The sequence below is a fragment of the Hypomesus transpacificus genome, chromosome 3 (genome assembly GCF_021917145.1).
Source record: "Hypomesus transpacificus isolate Combined female chromosome 3, fHypTra1, whole genome shotgun sequence".
In the NCBI taxonomy this organism is placed as follows: Eukaryota; Metazoa; Chordata; class Actinopteri; order Osmeriformes; family Osmeridae; genus Hypomesus; species Hypomesus transpacificus.
Window position 1 is genome coordinate 13,227,621 of NC_061062.1, and position 27,114 is coordinate 13,254,734.

General features: G+C 42.5%; 1 protein-coding gene across 1 annotated transcript; it reads left to right on the forward strand.

The window, feature by feature from the left end:
* Positions 1 to 19,234: 19,234 nt before the first annotated feature.
* Positions 19,235 to 20,763, forward strand: dio3a (iodothyronine deiodinase 3a). The gene has a single exon (XM_047018476.1). The coding sequence runs from the start codon at positions 19,429 to 19,431 to the stop codon at positions 20,212 to 20,214; it is 786 nt and encodes a 261-aa protein (XP_046874432.1). The 5' UTR covers positions 19,235 to 19,428; the 3' UTR covers positions 20,215 to 20,763.
* The last annotated feature ends 6,351 nt before the right edge of the window (positions 20,764 to 27,114 follow it).

Sequence of the window (27,114 nt, forward strand, 5' to 3'; positions counted from 1 at the left end):
GATAGAAACATCTGTACCTGGAGAGCAGATTTCTGTTATTGTTTCCAATTAGTCTTTCAAATAAATCTGCACAATATTTCAACACCCTGAGTCATTGTTCTAGTAATTATACCTCTGCCATGCAGCAGCTTCCTTTCTGGCACCGTGGCCCTTGTGGAGCTTGTTGCTAGAGCTGCTAGAGCTGCTTGTCCAGAGCTGCTAAAGCCCTCACAGAGAGCAACATCTTCCCAGCACACACACATGAAGTGTAGTCCTACTGAAAATCATGCCGGCTGAGATGTTATCTTGAGCAGTCTGCCTTAGTGGCCTGCAACACACCGTTTCATGGAGGTTGAACGCTCGCAGACTGTCCCAGCCTGGGTCAAAGGAAGGGAGAGTTCCCTGGATGTAGATTGATGCTGCTGCATGTCACAGCAGTGACTTGGGGAAGGTGTTTACCTCCAGACTAGCTTGTATCTATGTGTGTTAAGGCAGCTCAGTGTGCTCCCAATCCCTTTCCCCTCCCTACTCTGAATCAGCCAGCAAAGTTTTTTACTCGGTCTGTGTCTCCACCATGTGGTTAGTCACAAGCTCAGCAATATTTGCACCAAAACTGATCTCCTACTGTAATTAGCTCCGCATTGATTAATTCATGAATTGTCTTTTTCTATCATTTGAGTGTTAGACTCACGTCTAATCTAGACTCAAGTAATCCAACGTTTTTATATTGAGTGCTGCTCCACAGAACAATGTGTCTGCACCCTGTAGAATCCAATGTCTACAGTTTTTTTTTTTTTTTTACTTATTTTGCAGGGCTTCATATTTATATAGAATCATATTAGCAACATCTTAACCAACATTTTCATGAATTCCCTATGGAGTTAACACTGTTAACACAGTAGTCTGAATTTGCTCTGGGCCAGCATAAGAGTTCTGTTGCTGAATTCTGACAATTGCAAAATGTAATGAAGTGAAAGAGCCACAGGGAAGGCAGGGAGAGAGAGAGAGAGAGAGAGAGAGAGAGAGAGAGAGAGAGAGAGAGAGAGAGAGAGAGAGAGAGAGAGAGTGGAAGACATGCAGGAAGTCAAAGCCTTCAAAGCCTTAGCCTATCTGGCTTACACTCCACACGCTCAGCCAATGGGGCGGTCCCAAAATTGTAATACAACACATTACATTCATCCTCACACACAGTCACAATGCCCTCTGAGAGAAGCAGTGCCCCAGATCGACCTACATCGTAGACTCAGCACGCAGGGATCCTTGGAGAGTTGGAAAGAAAGATTTAATGTACCTACCGCTCTTTTCTAGCACCTCGGGGACTCTGAATATCATAAAAGCCCCTAGTGTCTCGACATTAATTAAAAGGACATTTTATAGAGCTTGGTACATTGCAGCATAGAGACTGTGTGTTTGTGCACAACCTCAAACCGTCCTCCTGAAAACTCAGGTGCTCGAATGTTGCTGCAGGGACCAAGCATGCCCAGTAGCTGTCAGCCTGCAGGGACAGAGCATGCCCAGTAGCTGTCAGCCTGCAGGTACAGAGCATGCCCAGTAGGTGTCAGCCTCTAGGGATAGAGCATGCCCAGTAGGTGTCAGCCTGCAGGGACAGAGTATGCCCAGTAGGTGTCAGCCTGCAGGGACAGAGCATGCCCAGTAGGTGTCAGCCTGCAGGGACAGAGCATGCCCAGTAGGTGTCAGCCTGCAGGGACAGAGCATGTCCAGTAGGTGTCAGCCATCCACCATAACAGAAAGCAGCACCACCGTCACTCGGGAACTCATTTAAGGAATTTAATTTTAGCAGTACTGTTTAGTGACAACCAAAAACATAATTCTTCAAATTATAACATTTGGTTAAAAATCTACATGCATGCCATTGTAAATGGAGGTATTAGTTTACAGTTTTTTAATATCATTTTGTTCATAATTGACCTGGTTAAGAGATAAATTAAAATCTAATTCAAAATAAATGGACACAGCTCTCTTGCCCTAGCACTGTGTTTTGGTTGGAAATGAATGAACCCAATCCGGGGTCTTAACCTTTTCTCTAGGATAGGTTTCCCTGCGCTGCAGTAACCCTAACCCTCAGCTCAGACTGTCATGAAGTGCATCCAGGAATGTCCAGCCTTAGTGAAAATGTCTTAATGCTGCTGTTGTGAAACCCTGTACCTTTGACCTAAAAGTGTCATTTACTCTGTACACACTAACATTAACCTAGGCAGATAATCAAACTATTAGACTTGAGCACTTCTGTTGAAAATATGTGCAGGCGTGTGCAACTCATTCAGACAACAGCACAAAATGTGAATCAATATAATGTAGTGTAAACTACTTTGAGCAAAGCATCGTGTTCAAATTCTTTGAATTGTTTTACTTTTCCTTCAACCATGCATAACAAATAAATGTTATAATATCACAAGAATGTGTCTCATCCATGAGTATTTGCACGCTTCCTTTTGCCCGTTGATTCGGTTGGCGTGTGTAGTTCGTTAGAAATAGTTCCTACATGAAACTGCTCACAAAAAGATTGTCTTGAATAACCGACCATTGATTTTAGGAAATGTACATTACTGTTATTTTTTTCAAATGTTTTTTGGGGGAATACAAGACTTTCCCAATGAAGTTCCATTGTATTCAAGAGAAGGCAGATATCTCTACGGCCAATATATCTCCAAAACTCTGCAACTCACACCAAAACCATCTAGATGGATAAATAGTATTACAGGTAAGAAAACAAATAAAATAAATGATTTTGGGGTGCACTGTCCCTTTAAGACGGCCCTGCCTCTGTCTAAAGGACATCCACAGCAGGTAGCAGATTTTGGCTAACTTTAATTTGTTAGAGAGGGAGAGAGAAATAGGTCATTAGCTTCAAAGACAACCTAGAATACTGAAAATGCTTTCTCAGCAGATCCATTTCCAGGCCTGTGTTCTTTCAGTAATAAAGGAAAACGTAGGCTAGCAGGCCCCCATCCCCAAAGCCCCGAACCTTCCACCCCAACTCCTCCACCACACACACACACACGCACACACACACAAAACACACACCAAAAACCCACACGGGACAACTGTTATTTGTGGCAACTGGCCAAATTCAAAAGCATTCCTCTTGGGTGTGTTTTTTTAAGGGTAGGCCTACACATGAATGACTTGAATACATCATGGTCACAGGTACCCCAATGTCTGCCTGGACCAGATGAGAACCAGATGAGTTCTTAGAGGGGGGCATTGCAAAGGCCCCTCGACAGGAAACTATGACTATACTCTAGAGCTTACCCAGATGGTCCTGTCTCTCCCTCTCACTCTTTCTCACAAACACACATGCATCAACACAAACACACACAGAAACACTTACACACTTGAACTCTGGCCATGTGGTTAGATGCACAGCACATCAATATCCTTCTTCATTCCTATCCTTATCACCTTGTAATCAGTTTCTGAATTCTAATGCATCTCATGGACTTACTGTATTTGTCTACTATGTACAGTACTTGGAAATGGCCCAGTAAAGTACAACTTGTTCAGACTGTCTATATAACTTTTTTGCCAATGCATTGTCTCTCATCCCAAGCACAAATATAGTAAACTTAAAGTATACTTAGTTACAAACATACTTATCTCTGACAAAGTTGGCAGTAAGTATGTCAACGGACAAAGGGAGTCAGGTGGCTGAGTGGTTAGGGAATCGGGCTGGTAATCAGAAGGTTGCCAGATCGATTCCTGTCCGTGCCAAATGACGTTGTGTCCTTGGGCAAGGCACTTTACCCTACTTGCCTCGAGAGCGTCCGCTAAATGACTAAATGTAAGTGTAAATGTAAAGGCCGTGTTTCCCAGATTCATTAAGCAGCTCTTAACTCTAAGAAGCTCTGAGAAGCTCCTAACTCTAAGAGCTTCTTAGGAGCGTTCTAAGAACGTTCTAGAGCGCTCCTAAGAAGCTCTTAGCATTAAGAGCTTCTTAACCAATCTGGGAAACGCAGCCAAACTGAGTGCATGTTAAGTAAACTCCAGTTGTGTTGAAAAAGATCAACGTAACAAAATTGTCTTATGCTCTCAATGAATACATTTTCATTAAATGCAAGTATACTCCACTTAGTTGTAACATTGTGTGTACATTGTAGGTGTAAATGCAAACCAGTGAGAAGAGGTGGTTTTAGTGGTAATGCCATGCAGGTTTCGCCCCGGCTCCTAGCAGACCGATGACACAGTTGTGGAGGCTCTGATCAAAGACCAATCGGATGGACTCCTGGGGCAGTCGCCATGAATAAATATAGATGCTGATGGGATGAGTTGCATGGGGTCTGATGTGGCCTTTCAAGAGAAATTGGGTCTTTACTTTTCTCAGGAATTCTGAAAATGAAAAAAATGTGAGGCTACGGCAGTGCCATCTGAATGAGCCCTTTGTTTCCAGTGAAAGCCAAGTATATATAGGGTATGTTGTGCTTGCCTAGAAAGCAGTGTTCTGTGAGGACACTCACATATTGAATTAAACATGTGTTGAAAAGATTACCAGGCTGAGGGGCCAAACCTGTCTGTAGGCCCTGCTGGTCTGGTCTCACCTCTGAGAATCATAGAATGAAAGTATGTCTATGAAAAGAAGCTCTCATCCGAGCAGCAGGCAAATCACAGTCTTTCTCTCTCCAATTAGAAAGCCCTCCACCCTCCCTTTGTTTCTTTTGGTGGGTGTTTCTTTCTCTTTCTCACTTTGTCTCCTCTTTATCTATCTTTCTCTTATTCTGAAAGCAACCTCACCTTTCCCAACCCCCCTCCACCCATCCTCCTACGCTCCTCTGAGCGTGTTACCGTTCTCTCCTGCTAGAAGATCATCTGAGGTAAATCGGTTTCTCTGTCAACAGTCTCAGCCCCCGGGGAGACAATTTAGCAGAGAAAATAGGTCTCTGTGAAGTTCTCAGAAGGAAAAATGCGAGTAAAGTAAATGGAATATCGTACAGACCATTCTGTGATATGTCGTGCTGAAATAATGTGGCTGTTCGAATGTGCTGAATATTTTTTTTTATAGGAACTTTGTAAACTTTAATACCTCTGGTTTGAGAGAGTGAAAATAAATCTGAAATTCGTCATTATAGTCATTACAGTTTCTCTTGATTGCTTTGACCTGCTTAAAGAAACTGGGATCCACTCGGTTTTCATCATCACTGTCTCGGCAGAGCAGAAGACTCCTCTTCCAAATGTGTTAACCCTTTTTCATTGGATTGACACATTTTCCTCACCCTTTTGCAGAACAGACACGGATGTCATTCAAGCAGTCCAAACTCCATTGTTTTAGATATGATAACCAAACAGAAACCATCTCCTCCCAACTATTACAAACGACGTATATCAGTATGAAAGCACTGAAGCACCTGTTTGGCACTCCTTCACACACATCTTCAGTCATCAGTCTGCAGGCCTTAAAAGGTGCAGCGTCTGTGTTGGTCTTTGCCAACATGGATGGAAAAGGTCTAAGGCAGATGAGAGTGAGAGGAAGAGGTAGAGGGGTCCGAGTGTGAGGTTAAGGTATAGTTGAAAGGGCTCAGGTTTCTGATGACATTCGGGCAACTGTTATTGATCACGTTATCAATCATGGCCTTTCGCTCAGAGAGGCTGGACAAAGAGTCCAACCTGTTCTGAACAGAATTACTGTCGCATCCATTGTCAGACTTTTTCGACAGGAAAACATGTAATGATGCTGTACAGTATATACAGAAATATCTTCAGTGATATGCTTTATGTAATTGTTCCCTCATTCCCATTACATGTATTCTTTATACACGTAATCCAAAGGCTACCATTCTCTGGTGTTAGAGGGAGAATGTTTAGTGCTGATCAGGAGGCAGCCGTTGTGAACATGGTTGTGGCAAACAATGCCATAAGGCTGCGTGAAATCAGGGCAGCAGTGATTGAAGATCAGAGCATGTTTAGGAACATCAACAACGTGAGTGTGTCCTCCATTGACCGCATCCCAAGAAGGAACCATATGGCCATGAATCAGCTCTATACAGTTCCATTTCAAAGGAACTCTGACGTTGTGTAGGAGGCCAGATGCCAATATGTGGAGGTAAGGAAATATTACTACAGTATACTGTAATGCCTTGTCATATCATACAGTTAGTCAACTTTTCATTGTATTTTGTCTTTTTTTACTTTGAGAATAATGGAGCTTGAAACTGAGGGGGCACATGTCTTCATTTATGTTGATAAAGCCAGCTTGAATCTCTACAAAGTGAGGCGACGTGGAAGGAACCTCATTGGGCACAGGGCCACTATAGCAGTTCCAGGACAGAGGGGCGCCAACATAACCATGTGTGCTGCCATCTCCAATGATGGTGTCCTATGCCATATCCCCACTATTGGCCCATCCAACACTGAGCGCCTCATAACATTCCTGGATGCACTTCATGACAGGCTGATCCCACCTGAGGAGAGAGGGCTGTTGAGGCCTGGCATGCCACTCTTTGTCATCATCTGGGACAATGTGGCGTTCCACCACTCTCGCCTTGTCAATGAGTGGTTTGCAGTACACCCTCAGATGATGATGCAGTTCCTTCCAGCGTATACCCCATTTTTGAATCCCATAGAGGAGTTCTTCAGCGCTTTGAGGTGGAAGGTTTATGATCACCGTCCCTATGAGCAGATGCCCTTGCTGAATGCAATGACTGCTGTTGCCCAAGAAATAGGTGCAGAGAAATGTCAAGGTTGGATAAGGCATGCAAGAAGATTTTTCTCTCGGTGCATTGCAAGAGAGGATATTGAATGTGATATGGATGAGGCCATGTGGCCCCATCATCAAGACAGAAGAGACTGAGTATCAATTGTGGCTATTTCTTATACTTTACAGTAATAAATATTTATACTTTACTCTAATAGATTTTATTTTGGTTTACATGTATTTTGTGTAATATTTACAGTATTTCAGTTTTCAGCCATGGTTTCAAAATAAGAATCACTTGAATCAATAAAATTTGCATCAAAGCATTTCTGATTCTGGATCCAATCCTTTGCAAGAAGGCAAATTTGACAACAAATGGCACTGGCATAAAAGCCACGCACATTAATGGGCTACAATGACAAGCAATGTTGCACTGATTCGCACTGAGGCAAAATTTGCTTTTGTTGCATATTTTAAATGTTTTGGCATAGTTAGAGCCTTTTGCAAACCAAATGTGACATTTTGACCATGAGTGCCACTGTTTCGGTCTGTGTGTTACTAACTTTTTTTTAAAATGTGGAGTTTTGAGTTGGCTGCTGCATCAAAGCAATCAAGAAAAACTAAGTACAGTGTGACAGTACAGTTTATCTAGACACGTCCTGTCTGACTGCTGGAATTCATGTCTACTTGACCTGAACTGACCTTTAAAGAGGCCGACTGGCCCTGGTATTACCTCCATTACCTCACATGACGTGGTTGCTTAGTGTCCATTTACTAGGGGCATCCTCTGAGTAACACATACAAACACACACAAACACACACATACATTAAGCTGGGTGGTGGCTGGTCCAAGTTCCATAATGAGGTGATAAGAGTCCAGCGTTCTGTGGGCCGAAGCATGCAGCCACTGGGCTTGAGGAGGATTTAAACACTACTACTTAGCGGCTCTTAACCTCACTGACCCCTTCGGGACTGACACAAAATCCTGTTGTGCCAGAGAATTACACTAAGCTCATGGCTTTGAACCCGGGCCCCAGAAAGCACATGGATTGGAACATTTATGAAAGATTTTGCCGGAAACTGTCACTCAAATGTAACATAGAAGGTATAGCATTATGTTTTACGACCACGTAGTCCCTGTAAACGGCCATTGCTATTGGGAAGGTTGGCGCCAACTCTCAGATTAGTTGTTGAAGGCTGGTCTATAGCCAGATGATCTCAGACAGCAGGTTAGCCTAGCCCTGTTCCTAGAAAGTAACCTAAATTATTAGCCCAACCTTTATCTAGGGCATCTGATTAGAAGAAATCAGGATTACAAGAGTAAACCGTTCTTATCTTATACAGGTTTCCTTGTAACTGGAGGATCTTTTCACAGTCTAGATCATGGTTGATCTGCTAAAGTCAAAATCAAAATCAAAAACCCTTGAAAGTACATCAACGACCACTGCAGGCTAGATTCTGGTAAAACTAGCTCATCTGCTATAAGCTATAAATTGTAGCTAGCACATGTTACAGGCTATAAATTATAGCTGGCATGTTACAGGCAATAGATTGTAGCTAGCACACGTTACAGGCCATTGTAGCTAGCTCACTTTTTTATATGCTAGATGTCTGATTATCTGTTACAAGCAATGCCCAGATGCCTTCATGGCACACATGCAGATGGAGGAAGGCATCTCCTACTGTTTAGTATGTAGGACACAGTGTTCTTTAGTGTGCATACGTGAGTGTATTGGTGAGTAGATGCGTCTGTTAATGGGAGTGATGTGCAGGAAATCTTGGTTTAGGTACAAGGTGTTACTTGGGTGAGTTAGTTCTGCAGAAGGACCCCTATCCAACCCCTAGCCAAGCTGCCATGACTTATGCATGCTGTCAGCAGTGCTTGAGACACTCCACAGGAATCACAGGTTAAGATCCAAAGCAGATGTGTGTGTTTTTTCCCTTCCCACCCATGACAAGAGGCCCTGTTCCCTTATGAGAAAGGCAGAGATGTGGTTCGCTTCTCTGTGTTTGTTTTTTTGTAACAGTGGCAAAGTTAAATATGTAGGATTTTGAATGAACTTGAAAAGGTTTTGCCTGAAGAGCAGAGTTTGTAAGAGTGCATGTGTGAGGATTGAGGTGTTGATGCTCTTTATTGCGTTGGTGTCACCTTCCCCATTTAATGGCTCCCACTATGTGAGGTTGTCTCTCAGCACATCTGGAAAACTGGACCTGGAACCGTTCCCATTCTCAAAGACCACCCTCCACCCGTTCTACAAATGCGTCACCTTGTTGAACATTTCTTAATGATTCCAGTAAAGCCATTTTGAGTGGTCTGTTCTGGAAATGCTGTATCAAAAAAACTGTTCTAGTAAACCAGCTGTGATGTAAGTTCAAGCAGGTGATTTTGGCTGCAGCCAAACCTCCAGTTTCTCCCAACAAAGGATGTCTGAGTCATGGTAGAGTTGAATATACAGTACACAGACAGTATGACAGTAACTGGATGTCTTTGGCAGATGTGTGCAATATGTGGTAGATAACCACATGCTTCTAAATCCTACAGTTAATGCATTTATCTGTTCTCCAACAGCAGGACATAACCCCTTTTCTTCCCTTTGTGATATTTGTTATCCCTTTGTTCTGTGAGTTTCATATGCTAATTGACTCCAGACCAGCTATACCAGGAAAAAACTCTCGCAATAGGAACAGTTTGTTGTTACAGTAAGTTCCTAGAAAGCTGCTTCCTCGGAAAACCCATGCCTAGCTAACGCAAATAGTTCAAGTTCAAGTCTTTTATTGTCAGATGCAGAGAACAGCACAGGGTCAGACTTGGCACTGAAATTGTTTAGACAAGACAACGCAAAGCAACCTGGCATAACATGACATATATTGTAAGTACTCAGAACACAGAGAAGTCTAGGTGTTTTAAGATATTTATGACTTTAGGGGAAGTTCTTGAAAGGGACAGAAGAAGACATCCAGTCATGTGCTGACGGAGTCAGATGGCTGAGCCGGTGAGGGAGGGTGGGATGGTGAGGGAGTCGGGCTAGTAATCAGAAGGTTGCCGGATCGATTCCCCACCGTGACAAATGACGTTGTGTCCTTGGGCAAGGCACTTCACCCTACTTGCCTCGGGGGGAATGTCCCTGTACTTACTGTAAGTCGCTCTGGATAAGAGCGTCTGCTAAATGACTAAATGTAATGTGCTGATACAACAGCTGTTTGATCCATTGTGAAGAATAGTGAGGCCATTGTTTGTATTACTTTAATTAGCACTAGGACCCTACAAAGGAGAGGTGACCATTTGCCTGGTCAAACCCCTTGAGTTATGCCTTCCTGACCTAGAGAGAAATGCAACATGGGGTCTTATCACCTGGGGGAGAGACAGTCTGGAGACAATGTTGATTCGACCCTGATTGAATGGATTGATTGTATTGTTAGTGTGAGTGAGTCAATCACAGACGAGACATGGGACAATTGCATGTCTGTATGGTGATTGTGGACGGACCAATGTCTGTTGAAGGATGTTCTGAGGGGTTCAGGGCCATCAGCTCCAGTTCCATTCTAGAATACTAGATGGAGCTGTATGGAATTATCTTTGTGTTATTGTCTTATGTTTGTGTGTCGATTACGTTATGTTGTTAACGTTATTATGTATATGTCATACTTCAAATAAACTAGTCTAGTCTGGAGGGGATGATGGTGTTGAATGCTGAGCTGTAGTCAATGAACAGCATCCTCACATACATATACACTTTGTCCAGGTGGGAGAGAGCGGTGTGCATTGTCAGGGCGATGGCATCAATAGCAGACTGAGGGGGAAGGGCCCCTGGTAACACAGCTTCGCTGCATAGGAGATCTGTCAAGACATCCAGTCAGTTCATTCAGTCTTTATGCCACAAACTGTCATCTTTTTTTCTCAAACCAGAAATGTTGGTTGTAGATATGCTAACAGAACAATAACTAACTGTTTAATCTCTGAAGGCTGTAGTCGGTTCCACTTTACATTTTAGAGTAGAGTAATTAAAAAGTTGATCTACAAGTTAACACAAAGAGGGTTTACTGAAGATGTAGAACTATATATTCTGAACACCGACACACTCTGAGCTAAACAGCCTTTACATTCTGTTAAAGTGAGTAAATTAAGTTGAACCGATTTATATTTCAACAGAATTACCATGGTAAATTGTATAGCTTGTATGGGATCGTTTCTTGGTCCTTCCACTGCTTTGCACCCTTCTAACTATCCATCTATCTATCTGTTTCACTAATGTCACATGGATCATTTATTTTGAAGACTAATCAACATTGTACTCTATCATTCTAAGCGTTTGAGCTGTGAAATTTTACACTTTACAAACTTGACACTTAGGCAAAGAGATATTTATACTAAATAAAAGACGAAAATATGTTTTGGATGTATTAGATTGGTCCGGTGTAAAGGTCGGACACATTCTGTTATATTCTGCCTTGTCCAGTCCTGGATCACAACACATTCATGTTGGTTAGGGTTAGGCTTACTTGCGTATGTACTCCACCAAAATGGTTGCACATTGTTGGAAAGCAGCTCAACTCCAACTATATTTCACAGGTGTATTTCCCCAGGCTGGATAAATCATTCCAAAAAGGTTCTGAATCATGACCTCATCATGAAAAGATCCCATTGCTATTTTGACATAACCATATAAATATAGACAAAAAAGCCACTGTACTATGTACAATGTAAAATGTACATAAAAAAATTATATTACAACATGATGGTTTGAAAACATAATTAACAAGCTAATAATTGTTTCTCTGCTAAATTTAAACTCTGTGACCATGTATCTTCCACTAGATATGATTAAGAGGGGCAGCAGGTGTTTTGTCTTGGCAGACACAAGCAGAGAAGGCAGCTCATCTGAGGAGTCTGGCTAGAAGAGGAGAGTCCTCATTTGAACTTTGTGGGAATGAGACAGCGAACACACTTGCCTCCACCCAGCCCTGTGCTCAAGGCTCTCAGCTCTTCTCTGCTCCGCTGAATTCAAATGATGTTCATCTAGGAGGCTGCTGGACAGACACGCCATGTGTCACAGTGGTGTCACGGCAACCAGGCTGCGCTGTTGTTATTAGCTTTATTATAAGGGATAGAAAGTTAAAGATAAAACACAAAATGTGTTGCAAAAAAACGGTGCAGGGGCCGAACAGTCTGTACACAAACAAACAAACACACAAACACGGGCATCCGCACAGATGCGCACACACACGCCCACAAACACATACAGCATTTGATTGCATAAACAGTGAATGAAGCTGTACTGTCATTGCCCTCCCTAATGAAAAGTGCTCTGATGACTTGATCGAGAGAGGGAGCTTTATTGCCTTGGCAACCAAATGCATCTGAAAGAGAAACAAAACAAAAAAGAACCGCATTGCGTCATTGCATCAAAACAAAATTTTCGGGACAAACCAACACAGTTTCACACCCTGACAGAGACAGACAGACAGACAGACACACACGGATGTGAACACAGCCAAAATGAGTTTTCCGGAAGTTAAAAACAATCAGTGACAGCACTAATGCCTTGACTACACTGCAAGCCTATCCCCGCCACAGCAGACAGGGTTGAAAGTCAAGCTGAGGTAATCTGCAGTCTGCAGTCACAGTGCTAAGCTGCTGGGGAGGGCAAGAGAACAACAAGGCAGTGTGGGGCGAGGATTTCACCACTCACCCCTGCATAAGTCTCATGTTCTTGGGAAACACCTGATTGGTTTCCAGATGTTGGCCCGTGTTTCCGGATGCAGATGTGTGACAAAGGCAGAGGTACAGAAGGGCATTTTCCAAGCATCTTTAAAGGGGATAATCTATGAAGCTTTGAGATATTTTTAGAGTGAATCCCTGCCCTTTAAAACAGTAACATTTCCTCAGAATTATCTCTGCTTTGCAAAAATGACAAACCGGATGTCATCGTTTCTGCTGGTTGAAATATTCAGTTGATGCTGAGGACAGGTGATGTTTATGATGGCAGGCAGAGCTTGATCCCCAAAACGTTTTAATTCTAAGAATTTCAACACAATGCTTAAACTGAAACTAGCGACTACTAGGACTGAATAAAACTACATAACTTTAATGTATTTTAAAGGTTCCCTTCACGGGACACATTTATGAAAATGAATACGTCACTAGTTAAGAAGATGGTTAAAGGTTTACAAGTAAATAAAATGTAAAGTTCAAAAGTTTCACTCTGTATTTTCTTTTACTATATCACCTCCAAACCTGGTCTAACATAAAATCTAACATCCAAACAGTTGGAGAATTTGCACAGGTGTACTTAAACTGATATTTCGGTACATTTCAAATAAGTATACATACTAATGAAATATGAATATGGCATATGTTAAAAGCATATATTTCTTGCTGCTCATTTACACAACGTGTACTACTCCACCCCCCACCCATCCTCTTCTGACCAACCCTGATCCACGCCCCTCTTCCCCCATCCTGCAGTGCTCTGCCCCTACCCCACCCATGTCCCACCATAACTTGCCCTGTCTTAACCTGACCTGCTCTGCCCTGTTTGAGAGTTCAGTGTTGATGAAATGTTCAGATCAGTGTGACCAGGACTGTGATGACTAAAAGCAGCAGCCTCCACTATTGAAACTCACATGGTCCTCAGACACAGCACATAACGTCACACTCAGAATACGCAAATACACATACACAAAGTACATGGTGTCCTCAAACCAAGCTGGATGCTCCCTGTAAGCTCTGCCCAGAGACCAGATCTGAACCATCCATATCTGACACACACCCACACAAACACACACACACACACCTACTTACCAACACACACCCACACACACACAAATACTCCACCTCATGAGGGGCCGGCTGATTGATGTGGCAGCGGCTGTAGCCTGGTATTTCTTGTATTAATAACCAGGAGATGAAAGGAGCACAGCGCATGCTGAACTAGTATAGCTGGCCTATGTTTCCTTTGAAAACAGAGTGTGCCAGGATACACCAGGGGGTCCCACAAGCCAGGACTGTAACAGAGTACGAGTGTATTGGGGGAGGGGTCCACACATGCTGCCTGGTTGTGGGTGTCTGTGCGTGTGTGTGTCTTTACCAGACTTAAACTTGATAAAGCCAAACGATTCTTCAGTAAATCCATTATGAATCCAGAGAAAAAATTAAAAAATGCGTAAGTGTGTGTTTGTGTGTGTGTGTGGCCTTGTACAACTACCCGACCAAATGTCCTCACAAGTGTAGGGAAACGTAAAAATCTTTTTTTCTGGTGGTTTTGGGGGTTTTAGAGTTGTGGTTAGAATTAGTGTTAGAATTGTGAAAGTGTTAGGGTCAGGGATAACGGGTTTATGGTTAGGGTCAGGGATAAGGGGTTGTGGTTAGAGATGGTTAGAACACCATTTTGAATGGAAGTCAGTTGAACGGTCTGGCCCCAAATAGGATTGAAGAGCCAATTTGTGTGTCTGTGAATATGGTCCTTTTTCATGATACCCAGAGGTATCCAGTAACCAGTCTCAACCACGTGAAGGTGCCAAGTCATTAAACACTATTTTTTAAACAGGTAGGCTGAACATTTACACAACTTTGTTAAAAATGCGTCTAACAGTGTACACCGTACACACACTAATACCGTAGACAGTATTATAATTCTACAAGCAGTGTGTGCATCAACTTTTTGAGTGAATTAAAAGAGAAGCCCGTAATCATTCCCAGAGACTTGCTAAGATTGCAAACAGACATTCTGTTGGGTGTGCTTCTGCTTCTTTGTGCTTTTCCAGGAAAACGCTGCCCCTCACTTAGTTTACTCTCTCTATAGTGTGAGTTGAGATAGATTTACAGAGTTTAAGCAGTTCTCTGCTGCACAGACTTCTTAGACACCATCTGGTGTTTACTGTATCACATCCTGCTAATGATGTCATGATAACCACGTAGACACTGACTGACAACTGGACAGTGATGGGTTTACTCACTAAATGCTTCCAAAGACTTAATCTGGATTCAATTTGGCCAGGAAGTGAATAAAATACCAATGTGAGTGTGTGCAAATTCTTTCACAAATCTATCACTCTTCTATAATGTTTACATTGTGAGAGAAAAACACAAAATCACCAACAGGAGATTTGGAATTGACAGGACATGTTGTGTGGATTTCAAAGTCATCTCTCTTCCTATAAATGTGATTTTGCTGATCCTCAAAAAGTGGAAGAAAATACCCTTAACTATGTCTAAAGAGCATCCTCTATCTATAAGACTAAATGGGGAATGCAGGAGTAGAGGGCTATTTCTGTTAACACCACATAACGCCTTTACTGCATGAATTTAGGGGCAGATGGCAGATGGCTGAGCGGTTAGGGAATTGGGTTACCAAACATAAGGTTCCCGGTTCGATTTCAGGCCGTGCAAAAAGACGGTGTGTCCCTGGGCAAAGCACTTCACTCCACTTGCCTCGGGGGAATGTCCCTGTACTTACTGTAAGTGGATAAGAGCATCTACTAAATGTACATCTAAGAAACGCTTTCATCCATAAACTTTATAAGAGGAAGAGTTACATGGCATATACAACCTAAATACAACCTAGGTTGATCAGAGCGTGATTATTTCTCCCTCATCCTGCTTCCACCATCTGGTTAGTGTGGGTGCACTCTGGGAGGACTGGCATCTACGGTTATACAGACGGACACGCTCTAATTAGCTCTATCAGACTGAGCAGAGGGAGAGGTCACATGAGGACAATCTATTTCCATGTTTCTCTCACTCTCACTCTGCCCATGGCCCCTTGTAGATATGTGGGGTTCTCAAATGGGGGAGAGCTTAACAGGAGGGGTCCTTTGCTAATTCACTTCTGAACCTTTTTAAAATGTGTTTAGATATCATCTTATTCTACTGAAGTCTGCCGTGTGATTTCTTTCCATGTGTTCCAAGCCCCCTCTTCTCCTTGTTTGAAGCGGTTCCCGTTGGCCAGGGGGGGGGTCTGAGGAGTTGCTGGGCAGAATAATTACATAATGATAAGAGGGAGGCGGGAGCTGCCTTCTGATGTCTAGGGAACTGCAGACTTGGTGCAAAGGTTAGAACAAAAAGGTTTCTGCTAAACATCAGCAGACAACCTCTGACTGGGGCGAAGATTCACCTTTCAGAATGACAGAACAGCCTGCAGCACTGCAAAGTTAACACTGTCGTAGCTTTGGTACAAGTCTCTCTTAAAGTAAGTGGCCAGGCAAATGCCTGGACTTGAACCCCAGACCTAAAGATGATAGTTTACAGACACGCTACATCCACTCTGATAGACCTTAAGAGGATCTGCATGGACAAATGGGAGTAACTGCACTGACAGAATGTGTGCAGGGCTGCAGGTGTACAGATTGACTCTGATAAAGCGAGCTTGCTTTTGGCATTCACTGTGCTGTATGTTGCAGTACAAAAAGAAGCAGACCCCTTTCTCTTACTGACTCCAATCTTTAGGTTTGAGTCTGTCAAAGTCTGCAAGAATTGTAAAAAAAAAATGTGTTGTTATATATTAAGAGTAATTATGTTTATAAGAGCCACTTGTGATTGATTATTACATGTCAATGGTACAGTGGTATAGAATGAATGCCTCTGTCAAAACAAATAGTTTAATATTTATATATTATTTTATAACCTTTGAGTTATAATGAAAGAATGAGATGAGACAATTACACACATTTAAAAGTAATCAAGCATTTGATTAGACTCAAAATCAATTATCAGGAAATCCTGCCAGCAGTGATGCTCAAAGTAAACCTTATTATAAGGGAACAACCTTTAGGTTGTGGTTTCTGGAACCCTTCCCTCGCTCCATCTCTCCTTCCATCTCTCCATGTGGGAGGCACCGGCTGGGTTTATTCCTGCACTTCATCGTCCTCAAATGAACCCGGAAGCTGATGCCAAGAAGCTCAGTTCATAGAAGGTAAGTGGGTTAACGGCCAGCACAGTTCCTCAGCAGCTAACCGAACCAAGAAAGAAAATCCTGCGACACGCAAAACGTTGGTAAGCATGTTTTCTTTACCGTAACTATCAATACACGTCCATCCCCCTGGAGTGATGGGGAAGATTAAGGATCCTTAAGGATTTACAAACCAGGGAGGAGAAATTAGCAGAGAATAAAACTGAAGGAGAAGGAGAGAAGAAAAGAGGGGAGGAGAAGAGGGGAGGAGAAGGTGCTAGGAGTGTGTGTGTGTGTGTGTGTGTGTGTGTGTGTGTGTGTGTGTGTGTGTGTGTGTGTGTGTGTGTGTGTGTGTGTGTGTGTGTGGGGTTTGAGAGAAAAAGAAAGAAGGAGGGAGAGGTTACAACATGCTTTTATACACCCTCCTGAAGCTCTTCTTCAGCAATGCCAATATTGTATCAATATTGGTTTAGCCAAAGAGACCTTGTGGTGTTCTGGATAAGCTTGATTTAATTTAGCCCACTTTCTCAATTAGTTCCCAAGTGTTACAACACTGAGGTAAATCTAATGAACCCTAATTACTTACAGGTCTGGCCCAGGTTTTCTACAAACCAAATTCTGTCTCACCTGTTCAGATATCAGGTCCTCATCTCTTTTACAACAGAGACGAAAGCAGAGCAAAGAGCAGAGCAGCAGCCTGAATCTAACAAAATGATTTTAGATCCAACTTCCACTATTTGTCTTCGTCAATAACACAATCTTAACCATTTACATTTAGCAGACGCTCTTATCCAGAGCGACTTACAGTAAGTACAGGGACATTCACCCCGAAGCAAGTAGGTGAAGTGCCTTGCTCAAGGACACAACGTCAGGGGGGAATCGATCCGGCAACCTTCTGATTACTAGCCCGACTCTCTCAGCGCTCAGCCATCTGACTCCCTGATTAACACATCTGATTAACCAGTGGTTTACGGTAAAGCAACTGTGAGGTGGTGTTCTGACATCAGATTGTGCTACCATACTGCAAGATATAAAGGGCTAACCCTAACCTTAAACCAGGATCCGTGTGTCGAGTCCACACCATTTTGAACATGAAGCACAAACATCCACAATTGCTCCATTCTACCATAGGGACCTATACTAAGTCCTTAGTTCCACCAACATGAAGAACGCCTAGCCTGGCTCTAACAGGGTCATGTATTTCCAATGACAACCATTCATTCATTTGGACTCTTCAAGTGTCTGTAGCATTGGGAGAATGTGTGGTATTTCCTGACTGGAACTTGGATTTATGCCACATATTAGCATTACCGAAGGATGGGGCTCAACCAATATGTGCAGTTGCTCAGGGGCTGATCATGTTATCCCACAATCACCAATATATGTGTCAAATAGTTCAGTGAACCGGTTATAGCGTTTGAGCTAATCCTTTGTAGATAATTGTTCTACTTAAATGTATTTATTATTATTATCATACGTAGGCCTGTTATCAGACAAACTGAGAAACTCTTAAGGCAAAGTATTTATATTATTTAGTCTGCTGTATGATATCAGGCACACTGTGTATGGAAATATATAGTTTAGAATTATGTCCACGGTGACTTCTCAATGTTCATGCTACTGTATAAGCAGGCCGTGGTTGCAATTTTACACATGACAGAGAGGAGGGGTGACACTACCTACATTTACATTTAGCAGACGGCTCTTATCCAGAGCGACTTACAGTAAGTACAAGGAACATTCCCCCCGAGGCAAGTGGGTGCAGTGCCTTGCCCAAGGACACGACGTAATTTTGCATGGCCGGGAATCGAACAGGTAACCTTCAGATTAATAGCCAGATTCCCTAACCGCTCAGCCATATGACTCCCATAAAGCTAAAGCTTAAAACATGTGAAAATATTTTGAGACATGCGCTGAAACATGTACAAGACTTTGCCCAGCGCTGAAATGTCTGTTTAGGACATCAGTGACGTAGAACAAGGCTTTAAGCATGCCGTAAATTTAGCGAGCCCCCATTGCTGTCTGTGCTGTTCCCCAAGCACTGCTCATTTTATGGGGTTACGGATTATGTACGTTGACTAAACCACTGGGCATCATGCTCGCAAAAGTCACACGGTTATTGTCATAGGTCTACTGTCTATACTAGAAATGACTTTGTGATGGGCATGGCGACAGTTCAACATGGTAGCCTATAAAATTTGACAAACTTTAATTTGTGAAATTTAAAAGCATTCGTTGATGTCCTTCAGACATAGACTTTCGAAATTTTCAGAAACATTTTGTTATTTCACTATCTAGCCTTTCAACGTTTACATTCCCGCGAACTGAAAAGTTAAAAACCAAAGGTTTTATTGGATATTGTAGCCTATTCATATTCTACGAAAACATTGCTGTCATACTACAACACTATTGCTACAATACGTTTATTTGCCGTTTTGTCATTTTCTTTTCATGAAAATAGACAGCTAACAGTTTGACTGTCTTCAGTTTGTATTTATTATAGGCTATAGTTCCGGACAGAAAGTAGTAACAATTGGGATAGGCCTATAGTTAAATACAACTCAAGATCCACCTGCTATTTCGCCAGGGATGTTTTGGAATAACAGATGATTTTGTTGATGATCGACAATACGCGCGCGCACACGCACAGATACACGCACAGTACTTACAAACATATCTTCCTCTCCTCTCTTGTTATACGTTGGAGTGGAGGGTAATCCCGCCATGTGAGGACTCGACCGGGCTTCGAAGGCGGGCTGTTTCCATTCAATCCACCACCGGCACTATAAAAAGGGGAGTTGCGCTCAACTAGCAACTTCAGCCCAGAGGATCGTTACGCACAAGAACGTGAACTGAACACAAAGTTTTATAGTGGCTAGTTTGAACATAGTGACCGGTCCACGATTTTCAGAGGCCATGAATAGCGTGAAAGCTTTGAAAAATGCTATAGTATGTCTTATTCTGCTGCCTCGTTTTCTTCTGGCAGCGGTAATGCTGTGGTTGCTGGATTTTTTGTGCATACGAAAAAAGGTGTTTTTTAAAATGAGGGAACCAGAAGGAAGTATTGTTGACCCTCCCTTGTGCATTTCCGATTCGAATCGAATGTGTAGCTGGGAGTCTCTGAAAGCCGTCTGGCACGGACAGAAATTAGACTTCCTCAAATCGGCGCATCTTGGATATGTGGCGCCGAACAGTGAAGTTGTACAACTGGGAAACCACAGGCGCAGCCGCATCCTGGACTACGCCAGAGACAAGAGACCGCTCATCCTCAACTTTGGAAGCTGCACCTGACCACCGTTTATGGCACGCCTCAAGGCGTTCCAGGGGGTCATGCGACAGTATGCTAACATCGCAGACTCGCTGGTAGTGTACATAGAAGAAGCGCACCCCTCGGATGGATGGGTGAGCTCCGACGCACCCTACCAAATTCCCAAGCACCGCTGTCTGGAAGATAGACTGAGTGCCGCTAAACTGATGTATCTGGAGGTACCGGAGTGTCTTGTAGTCGCTGACAGCATGGATAACTCTTCCAACGCAGCATACGGAGCTTATTTTGACAGACTTTACATCCTCCGAGAAGGAAAGATCGTTTACCAAGGTGGCAGGGGACCAGAGGGCTACCGCATCTCGGAGCTCAGGGACTGGCTTGATCAATACAAACTAAGTATCGACCATTCCAGAAATGTTGTTATTCATGTTTAGGGTCAGGTTTTTCTCAAAATAAGGTTGTCAGAGCTCAACAATGATCTGTTACACAGCTGCTATAATGTATAAATATCACAAGCTGCAACATTTGTCTCTTGTGTCCGAGGGGCACATTCTCTCATTTGTGACATTACCTGGGTACATGCGTTAATTTATAACAGAGCAAGGTTTTTTGGTCGGTTTTAGTTAGGCTATAGACGTTAATTTTATCTTCGTCTCTACCGATTCTGTTGTCATCCTGTAAAGTAGACCAGTGTATGTTAGTCACATGAAACGTATTTTTATGAAAAATAGTGTTTTTGTCGTATTTCTGTGGAACGAATGTGTGTATTGAGAGCAAAATGAGCTTAACCTTGTCCTTTACCAATATCGCCAGTATTTTTTGTGAAGTTCGGTTTTTAAAAGGTGCACGACCAGAAAACCGACACTGATGTTTTTCATACTGGAGATCATGGTCATCGGAAAGCTTTTCATCTACCTTCATTTGTAAATATGGCTAACTTTTTATGGATATATTTTTTAATAAAATAAACAGCTGTTTATATCATTTGACATATAGCCTATCATTTAGTCTAACTCAAGCAAGTGAAACAAGATTAAAATGTAATCTTCTATTTCTCAATTATACAAAGATAATTTGCTATTGTTGATGTTTGTTATCCAAATCTTGTGTGGTTCTCAGGCTGCTTATTTCATTGCTGACACTTTTTGACCTGCAGTCGATAATATTCAAGCAACCTAAATTACCTAAATTCACAATAGGATTTGGAAAACGAGCGATTGGTCAAATTGGTTTGCAATGGTAAGACATCTATAGGCCGTATTTTAATTATAACATTCACAAATGTACATTTTTCACCAACATAGAAAAAAATGCTTTTTCACTTGCACTAATGCAATTATATCCGTTCAACAAATCTCTGTAGGATCATTATGCATGGCCAGAAGAAGATAGGAAAAAATATTATTACAGAAATGAGTTGTTGACTAAAGTGTCCGTACATAATCTTTATGAGACTATATGATTTCTGAAAAAAAATGTTGCAGCGTGACGAAAGCAGTCAATAGCTATTTAATATGGCAACAAGCCTAACTCGTGGTTACAGGTTTATTCCCTGAACGAAAGCAGTGGGCTTTCATGTCTCCTCCCCATTTCATTGTTTGTTGCGACGTCTTCTCTCGTCTCAGAAAGGGGATTATAGTCTGGAGACCGGCACAGAGTGAAATCAGTCTGGAAACAGACCTCTTCAGGGCTGTCCTTCTTATGATCTGCCAATTTAGTCTATATGTCAGGTTTTCTTTGAATCCTGGTCCATAAAAGCCAAAGTGAAAGTCTGTACAGAAAACGTGTGAGTGGGGTGTGTGTGGGGGGGGGGCATCTCGTTTTTCCAATAAGCAGAAATTATGTTAACATACATTTTATAGATAAAGGAAGTTTTTCATTTAGCACTACAAACTGTTCTGGTCGGAGACATCACAGAGCCAGCCATTGTGTGGTTATATCTCATACAACAAGTAAAAACAGTATTGCTACATCACATTTTCTCTAGGGGCCTCAGAGAAATCACAGACCACAGCCAAGTGTTGCTCTTGTCAGCTACATCTGACACCAACCCAAAGCACCTGTCTCACCTTGTTGCTTAGTTACTGTGTTTACCTGACATGGCATACTTTACAAGTGATAGGGGAGTTATGTGTCTCTTGGAACCATAACAGTGTCTTGAGAGAACCCTTACTTGACTCTTCTTCACAACATTGGTTATTTTTCTACTCTTCTTGGAGTTTTGTCCTGGCTTTATCTTTAAGGTTAAGTTTGGGTCTGTTTCTCTGGGCTCTTTCTAAAGATATCACAAGCTAAAACTATACACCATTTTTTTATTAATCTGAAAACTAAGAAAGCTTTATCAAGTTAATCTTCATGTATCCCTGACCAGAAGTTTGTTAATCAGAGCAGTTAGGTTGTGCCTATGACTATAGCTAATCAATGGCTTAACATGGATGACACAAATCCAATTCAGCTTATGCATTTTCACAGTTAATCGTATTTATAATCAAATAAATAAACCTTCATATTCAGTCATGCTCTTTTAAAAGGAGTAAAACTACACATACTGCACATCACACATCGCACACATACACGTACATGTGTTTGCATGTGTCTGTATGAATGTGTAACTCTAATGCATTCATGTTTAAAGTTGCATTAAAAAACAAAACTAGTTTTTTAGTTTTAGACTAGGGAATACAGGCACATTATGCCGAATACACTTACTGGCTTGCATGCCTCTTCGTGCACCAAACCCACATGGGTGGAAAAGACAAGCCTCAGGGGGCAAGACATTCATCCCGTTCTCACACCTTAAATAACCACGGCAACTGGCCCATAGTCTCTGAGGTCTCATGATTCAAATCTAAGGCTGGGTTACACCAACATGGATTCAATGAATCCTGGTTAAAAGATGATCTAGGGGTTTGAAAATCTAGGTTTAAACTGTTTTGCTAATTGATCAGAGTTGTACATTTTAATTCTAATCCTGAATTGGTTAAACTAGTAAAAAGAAAAGTGAAGGGATGTAACTTGTTCGGGGTCCGCTATGATAGATTCTTCCAAAATGTAAACAAATTCCGGATGTAGGCAAAATAAATATGGACCTTAATAATGCTCATGCTCCTCTGGTAGCTCTTCTCCTCCTTTCTTCCCAAAGTTGTACAAAACTAGACTTTTGTGCCTAGTCCTTCATGACCTGGATACACGGAAATGTTTGCTTCCTCACCTCAAACCTTCACTTTCCCCCGCTTGTTTGAATGTGAGAGTAGTTTAACTTGTTCTTCCTGGGTCTAAGGTTCATAAGAGGAGTTGTCAGGTATGGGTGACATGCATAGCCAATGTCACCTATTATGTGTCTACTGATCTCCCCTCCTTCCAGCAGCGTACAAAGTTAACTGTTTTCAAAGATCCGCCTCTCATGCGTGGATCTTGGCCATCGGTGGGATCTGGGGCTGGCCTGCTTGATTGAGCAATAGGCTTTTTGATCACAAAACAGTCCCCCATTTTCACCACTTGGGTGATTAAGGTGAACGAGGGTGCAGTCAATAACCTCAAATACTCCAGAAAAACCATTGACAAAGTTCAGCTGTCCATCTCTCATCAAAAAGGTTCAAAAAGTATACGTTTTAAACTCACAATTACAAAAATGTATATTTCGACATATTCTGTTTTACTGGTATATATTTTGACATATTCTGTTTCTAAGGACAAAGGGTAGCAAGATGATGTTGACTCATAAACTAACACCAAAGTTATATGAGTTCACTGTCTTGGGGAAAGGATAAGTCAAACAAATAGTCAGAAGTGCACATTATTACAAAAATAATCTGTTTACAGCCAGGATTGTACTGGGAAACATCACGTTGCAGAATGTGTCCCCTTATGTCACTCTTCATAAGAGAACACTTCCTCAGCAAAGCTAACGGCTGACCTCCCATCTCCATGCCATCTCTGTGTATCTATTAAGTGAAAGCCATCTGGAGGGTTGAGCGTGATGACGGCAAGCCTTCCTGCTTCCTGAGTGCTTGCTCAATTAATACACGTCCGTGCTTGTTTAGCAGTGATGAAGGCAACTCATCTCACATGCATTACAGAAGCATTATTCCCATTACGTCTCTCGCCAATGAGCATGAGGGATAAGCCCATGCCCATTGGCGTCATTGGCAGCAAGTGACGCATTAATAAACATCATGATTTTCAGAGAACAAGAGGAATGCACTCTGTTAATGATCCTACAGAGGACTGCCTCTGGGCTGCCACATTTTCAATAATCTAATCCCTTGATGGTGTTGCCTGCATGGGAGTGTGAACATCATAATCTAATCCCTTGATGGTGTTGCCTGCCTGGGAGCGTGAACATCATTTGATGATTGATCGACATTTGTCTAGTATCAGACATTTCAATCCCTGATTAGCATGGCCTCACTGTGGTGGGAATTATGGCAGGATGACTCAGATACTTCCGGCCAAAAGCATATAGCAGGGCCAGCTCAAGTCAGGGTTAGGGTTAATGACATGCGTGGGGCTAGGGTTAAGGTCCAATTCTCTATCTCTGGTGAGTATAGTTAAACCAGATCTTTGCAGATGAAGACCAGTGTGTTGCCTGAAATCTGGTCAAAATGTCCCCCAATATATTGATATAAAAATATAAAAAAACATATAAATGTCCTACGCTACGACAGGCAACCATGCACGCTGTCTGAAATTATCATATAAAATGTAATTCGTCCCCGCCAATGTTGACTCCATGGCTACGGCCCTGATGTGCGTGTAAGTGTGTGTGTAAGTGTGTGTATTTGTGTCTCCATCTGATTAGGTTCCTATTTTGTTGCGGTTGTAGAGAGGCTTTAGCCTTCCATCCCACTGCTCACCTCAGCTGACCTTTCTCTACCCTCGCTTTTTCTCTTTTTCCTTCTCATCCTCTTCTTTCCTGGCCTACATACAACAGCTCCTTCTTCAGGCCTTTGTCTGAATTGCAGTCTTCCTAATCTATTGCTAAGGCAGGCATTGGAGATTTAACTTAATTGAGACATCCGGACTTGTGGAGTATGAAACATGACCCAGTCTGAAGGCAAGATGGGCTATAGCCCGAGTTAGATGGGTGCATGTAGGCTCCTGAAATAAAATTAAAACATGAGTGCATGTTATTAAATGCAACTCGGGGGTCAGATGGCTGAGCGGTTAGGGAGTCGGGCTATTAATCAGAAAGTTGCCAGTTCAATTCCTGGCCGTTCCAAATCACATTGTGTCCTTGGGCAAGGCACTTCACCCTACTTGCCTCGGGGAGAATGTCCCTGTACTTACTGTAAGTCGCTCTGGATAAGAGTGTCTGCTAAATGACTAAATGTATATATGTCATGTAAATGTAACTCTCCAGTTCAGCACCAGCTTTCATTCATGTGTGTGTATCACACATCCATCAAAGGTTTAAGGAAGTTACCTATTTTTCTACCCTTGTAAATTCGTAAATCTCGGCTGTTCTCTTGAGCATTAATACCAAGGCTGGAGCTTAAACTCTAATAAGTTGAACAGCGTGTTCATCAACAGCACGAGATCCTGTGCTTGTGTAGAGGATCTGGCACGCTTTGAGGACGTGACATTGTGGCAGAGTCACAATCTGTCTTTTTCAGGGACAATCCAGGAGCATTCAGAAGCCCTCGCCAATTAACTTAGACACACACTACTAGACATAAACAAAGGCTGCCCAGCTGCCCAGACCGAGGACATTCAGGGTCGGGTACAGATAGAACAGGACAGGACGGGTTGGGACATGGGACAATCAGGCTCGAGGTGGGGGGCAGGGGGCAGAGGGCTGTGAGGCTGGAGGCTGCCTGAGTACTAAGTAGTGAATCCCAGGCAGCCATCTGACCAGGGAGGGAGCATGGTATAAACCCTGCTACACCGCTAACGCAGTTGGGGCACCCTTCCCTGTGTCTACCAAGGACACCCTTTGTCTCTCCACTGGGGTTGACAATGTCTCTCTACTGAGAGAACCTGTCTCTATACTGGGGGAATACTGTCTCTCTACTGAGGGAACCTGTCTCTCTACTGGGGGAATACTGTCTCTCTACTGGGGTAACCTGTATCTCTACTGAAGGAACCTGTCTCTCTACTGAGGGAACCTGTCTCTTTACTGGGGTAACCTGTCACTCTCCTGAGGGAACCTGTCTCTCTACTGGGGTAACCTGTCACTCTCCTGAAGGAACCTGCCTGTAAAAAGGGGTCAGATGGCTGAGCGCTTCAGGAATCAGGCTAATAATCAGAAGGTTGACGGTTTGATTTTGGCTGTGACAAATGCCCTTGGGCAAGGCACTTCACCCTACTTGCTTCGGGGGGAATGTCCCTGTACTTACTGTAAGTCGCTCTGGATAATCTGAGTATTGACTAAATGTAATGTAAATGTAAAAACTATTGCACTTTGGATGCTACTTGTACAGAAATACATCAAAGCAAAATAAGTGTGTACGCAATTGGTCAAATGTGGAATGTTCATCTCATTGATAAATCTTTTAATTTGGTGATGGGGTTCTTCATGGATTGTACAAATCTTTGATCCGTTAACAACAATGGGGCCCTTTTAGATCATTATAAAAAACTGGCTAAAGTACTGGTTGGTTCCAAAAAATCCTGTTTGTCAGTTTGTGTATGTATTCAATGAAGTGATAGTTATTATAAGGAGTTGTTCCTAGAAAGCCTGCAACTGCTGGTACGTGTGTGAGACTGTGTTGCAAAGTTGAAACGATTGCTTTTGTTTTGTAAAATACAAGTTTTTTTTCTCTGTGTTCTTCTTAATAATGTCTTGTGATGCCCTGCAGCCCAGACAGGCCCCAGACAGGCCCCCAGAGCTTTGTATGTGAGAGATCACTAGATATTTCGTGTAGCTATGAATTTGATTGGGATTCAACCTCCTCTTTGGAAAATGATTCAATCTGTGCCATCATATTGCAAATTGTTCTGGCTGAAGTAATAATTTAGGAGGTGGTGTGTGTGTGTGTGTGTGTGTGCGTTTTGTGCAGGTGTGTGTGTGTGTGTGGAGGGGTGATCTGGTCAGATTAAAGGTTGATTCCAGTCTGAAAGGGTCCGTGCCGTGTCTCCTCTCCCTCCCGGGCTCAGAGCAGCATTGGGAACAGACGGTGAATCCCAAAAACAAACACCAAATCTATCCGGTAATAAGTCAGGAGTCATCATAGTGGTCATTGTCTAAATGCTATAATATCCGGTGTAATAACAGAGGATGACCCCTCACCTCACTCTCTCCTATCCCTTCAATCCCAGTGTGTAAAATAATCTGCTTGTTGTCATCAAATGCTTTATTCCTGTTGTATGGGTCTTTCCAGGATTTAAACAGA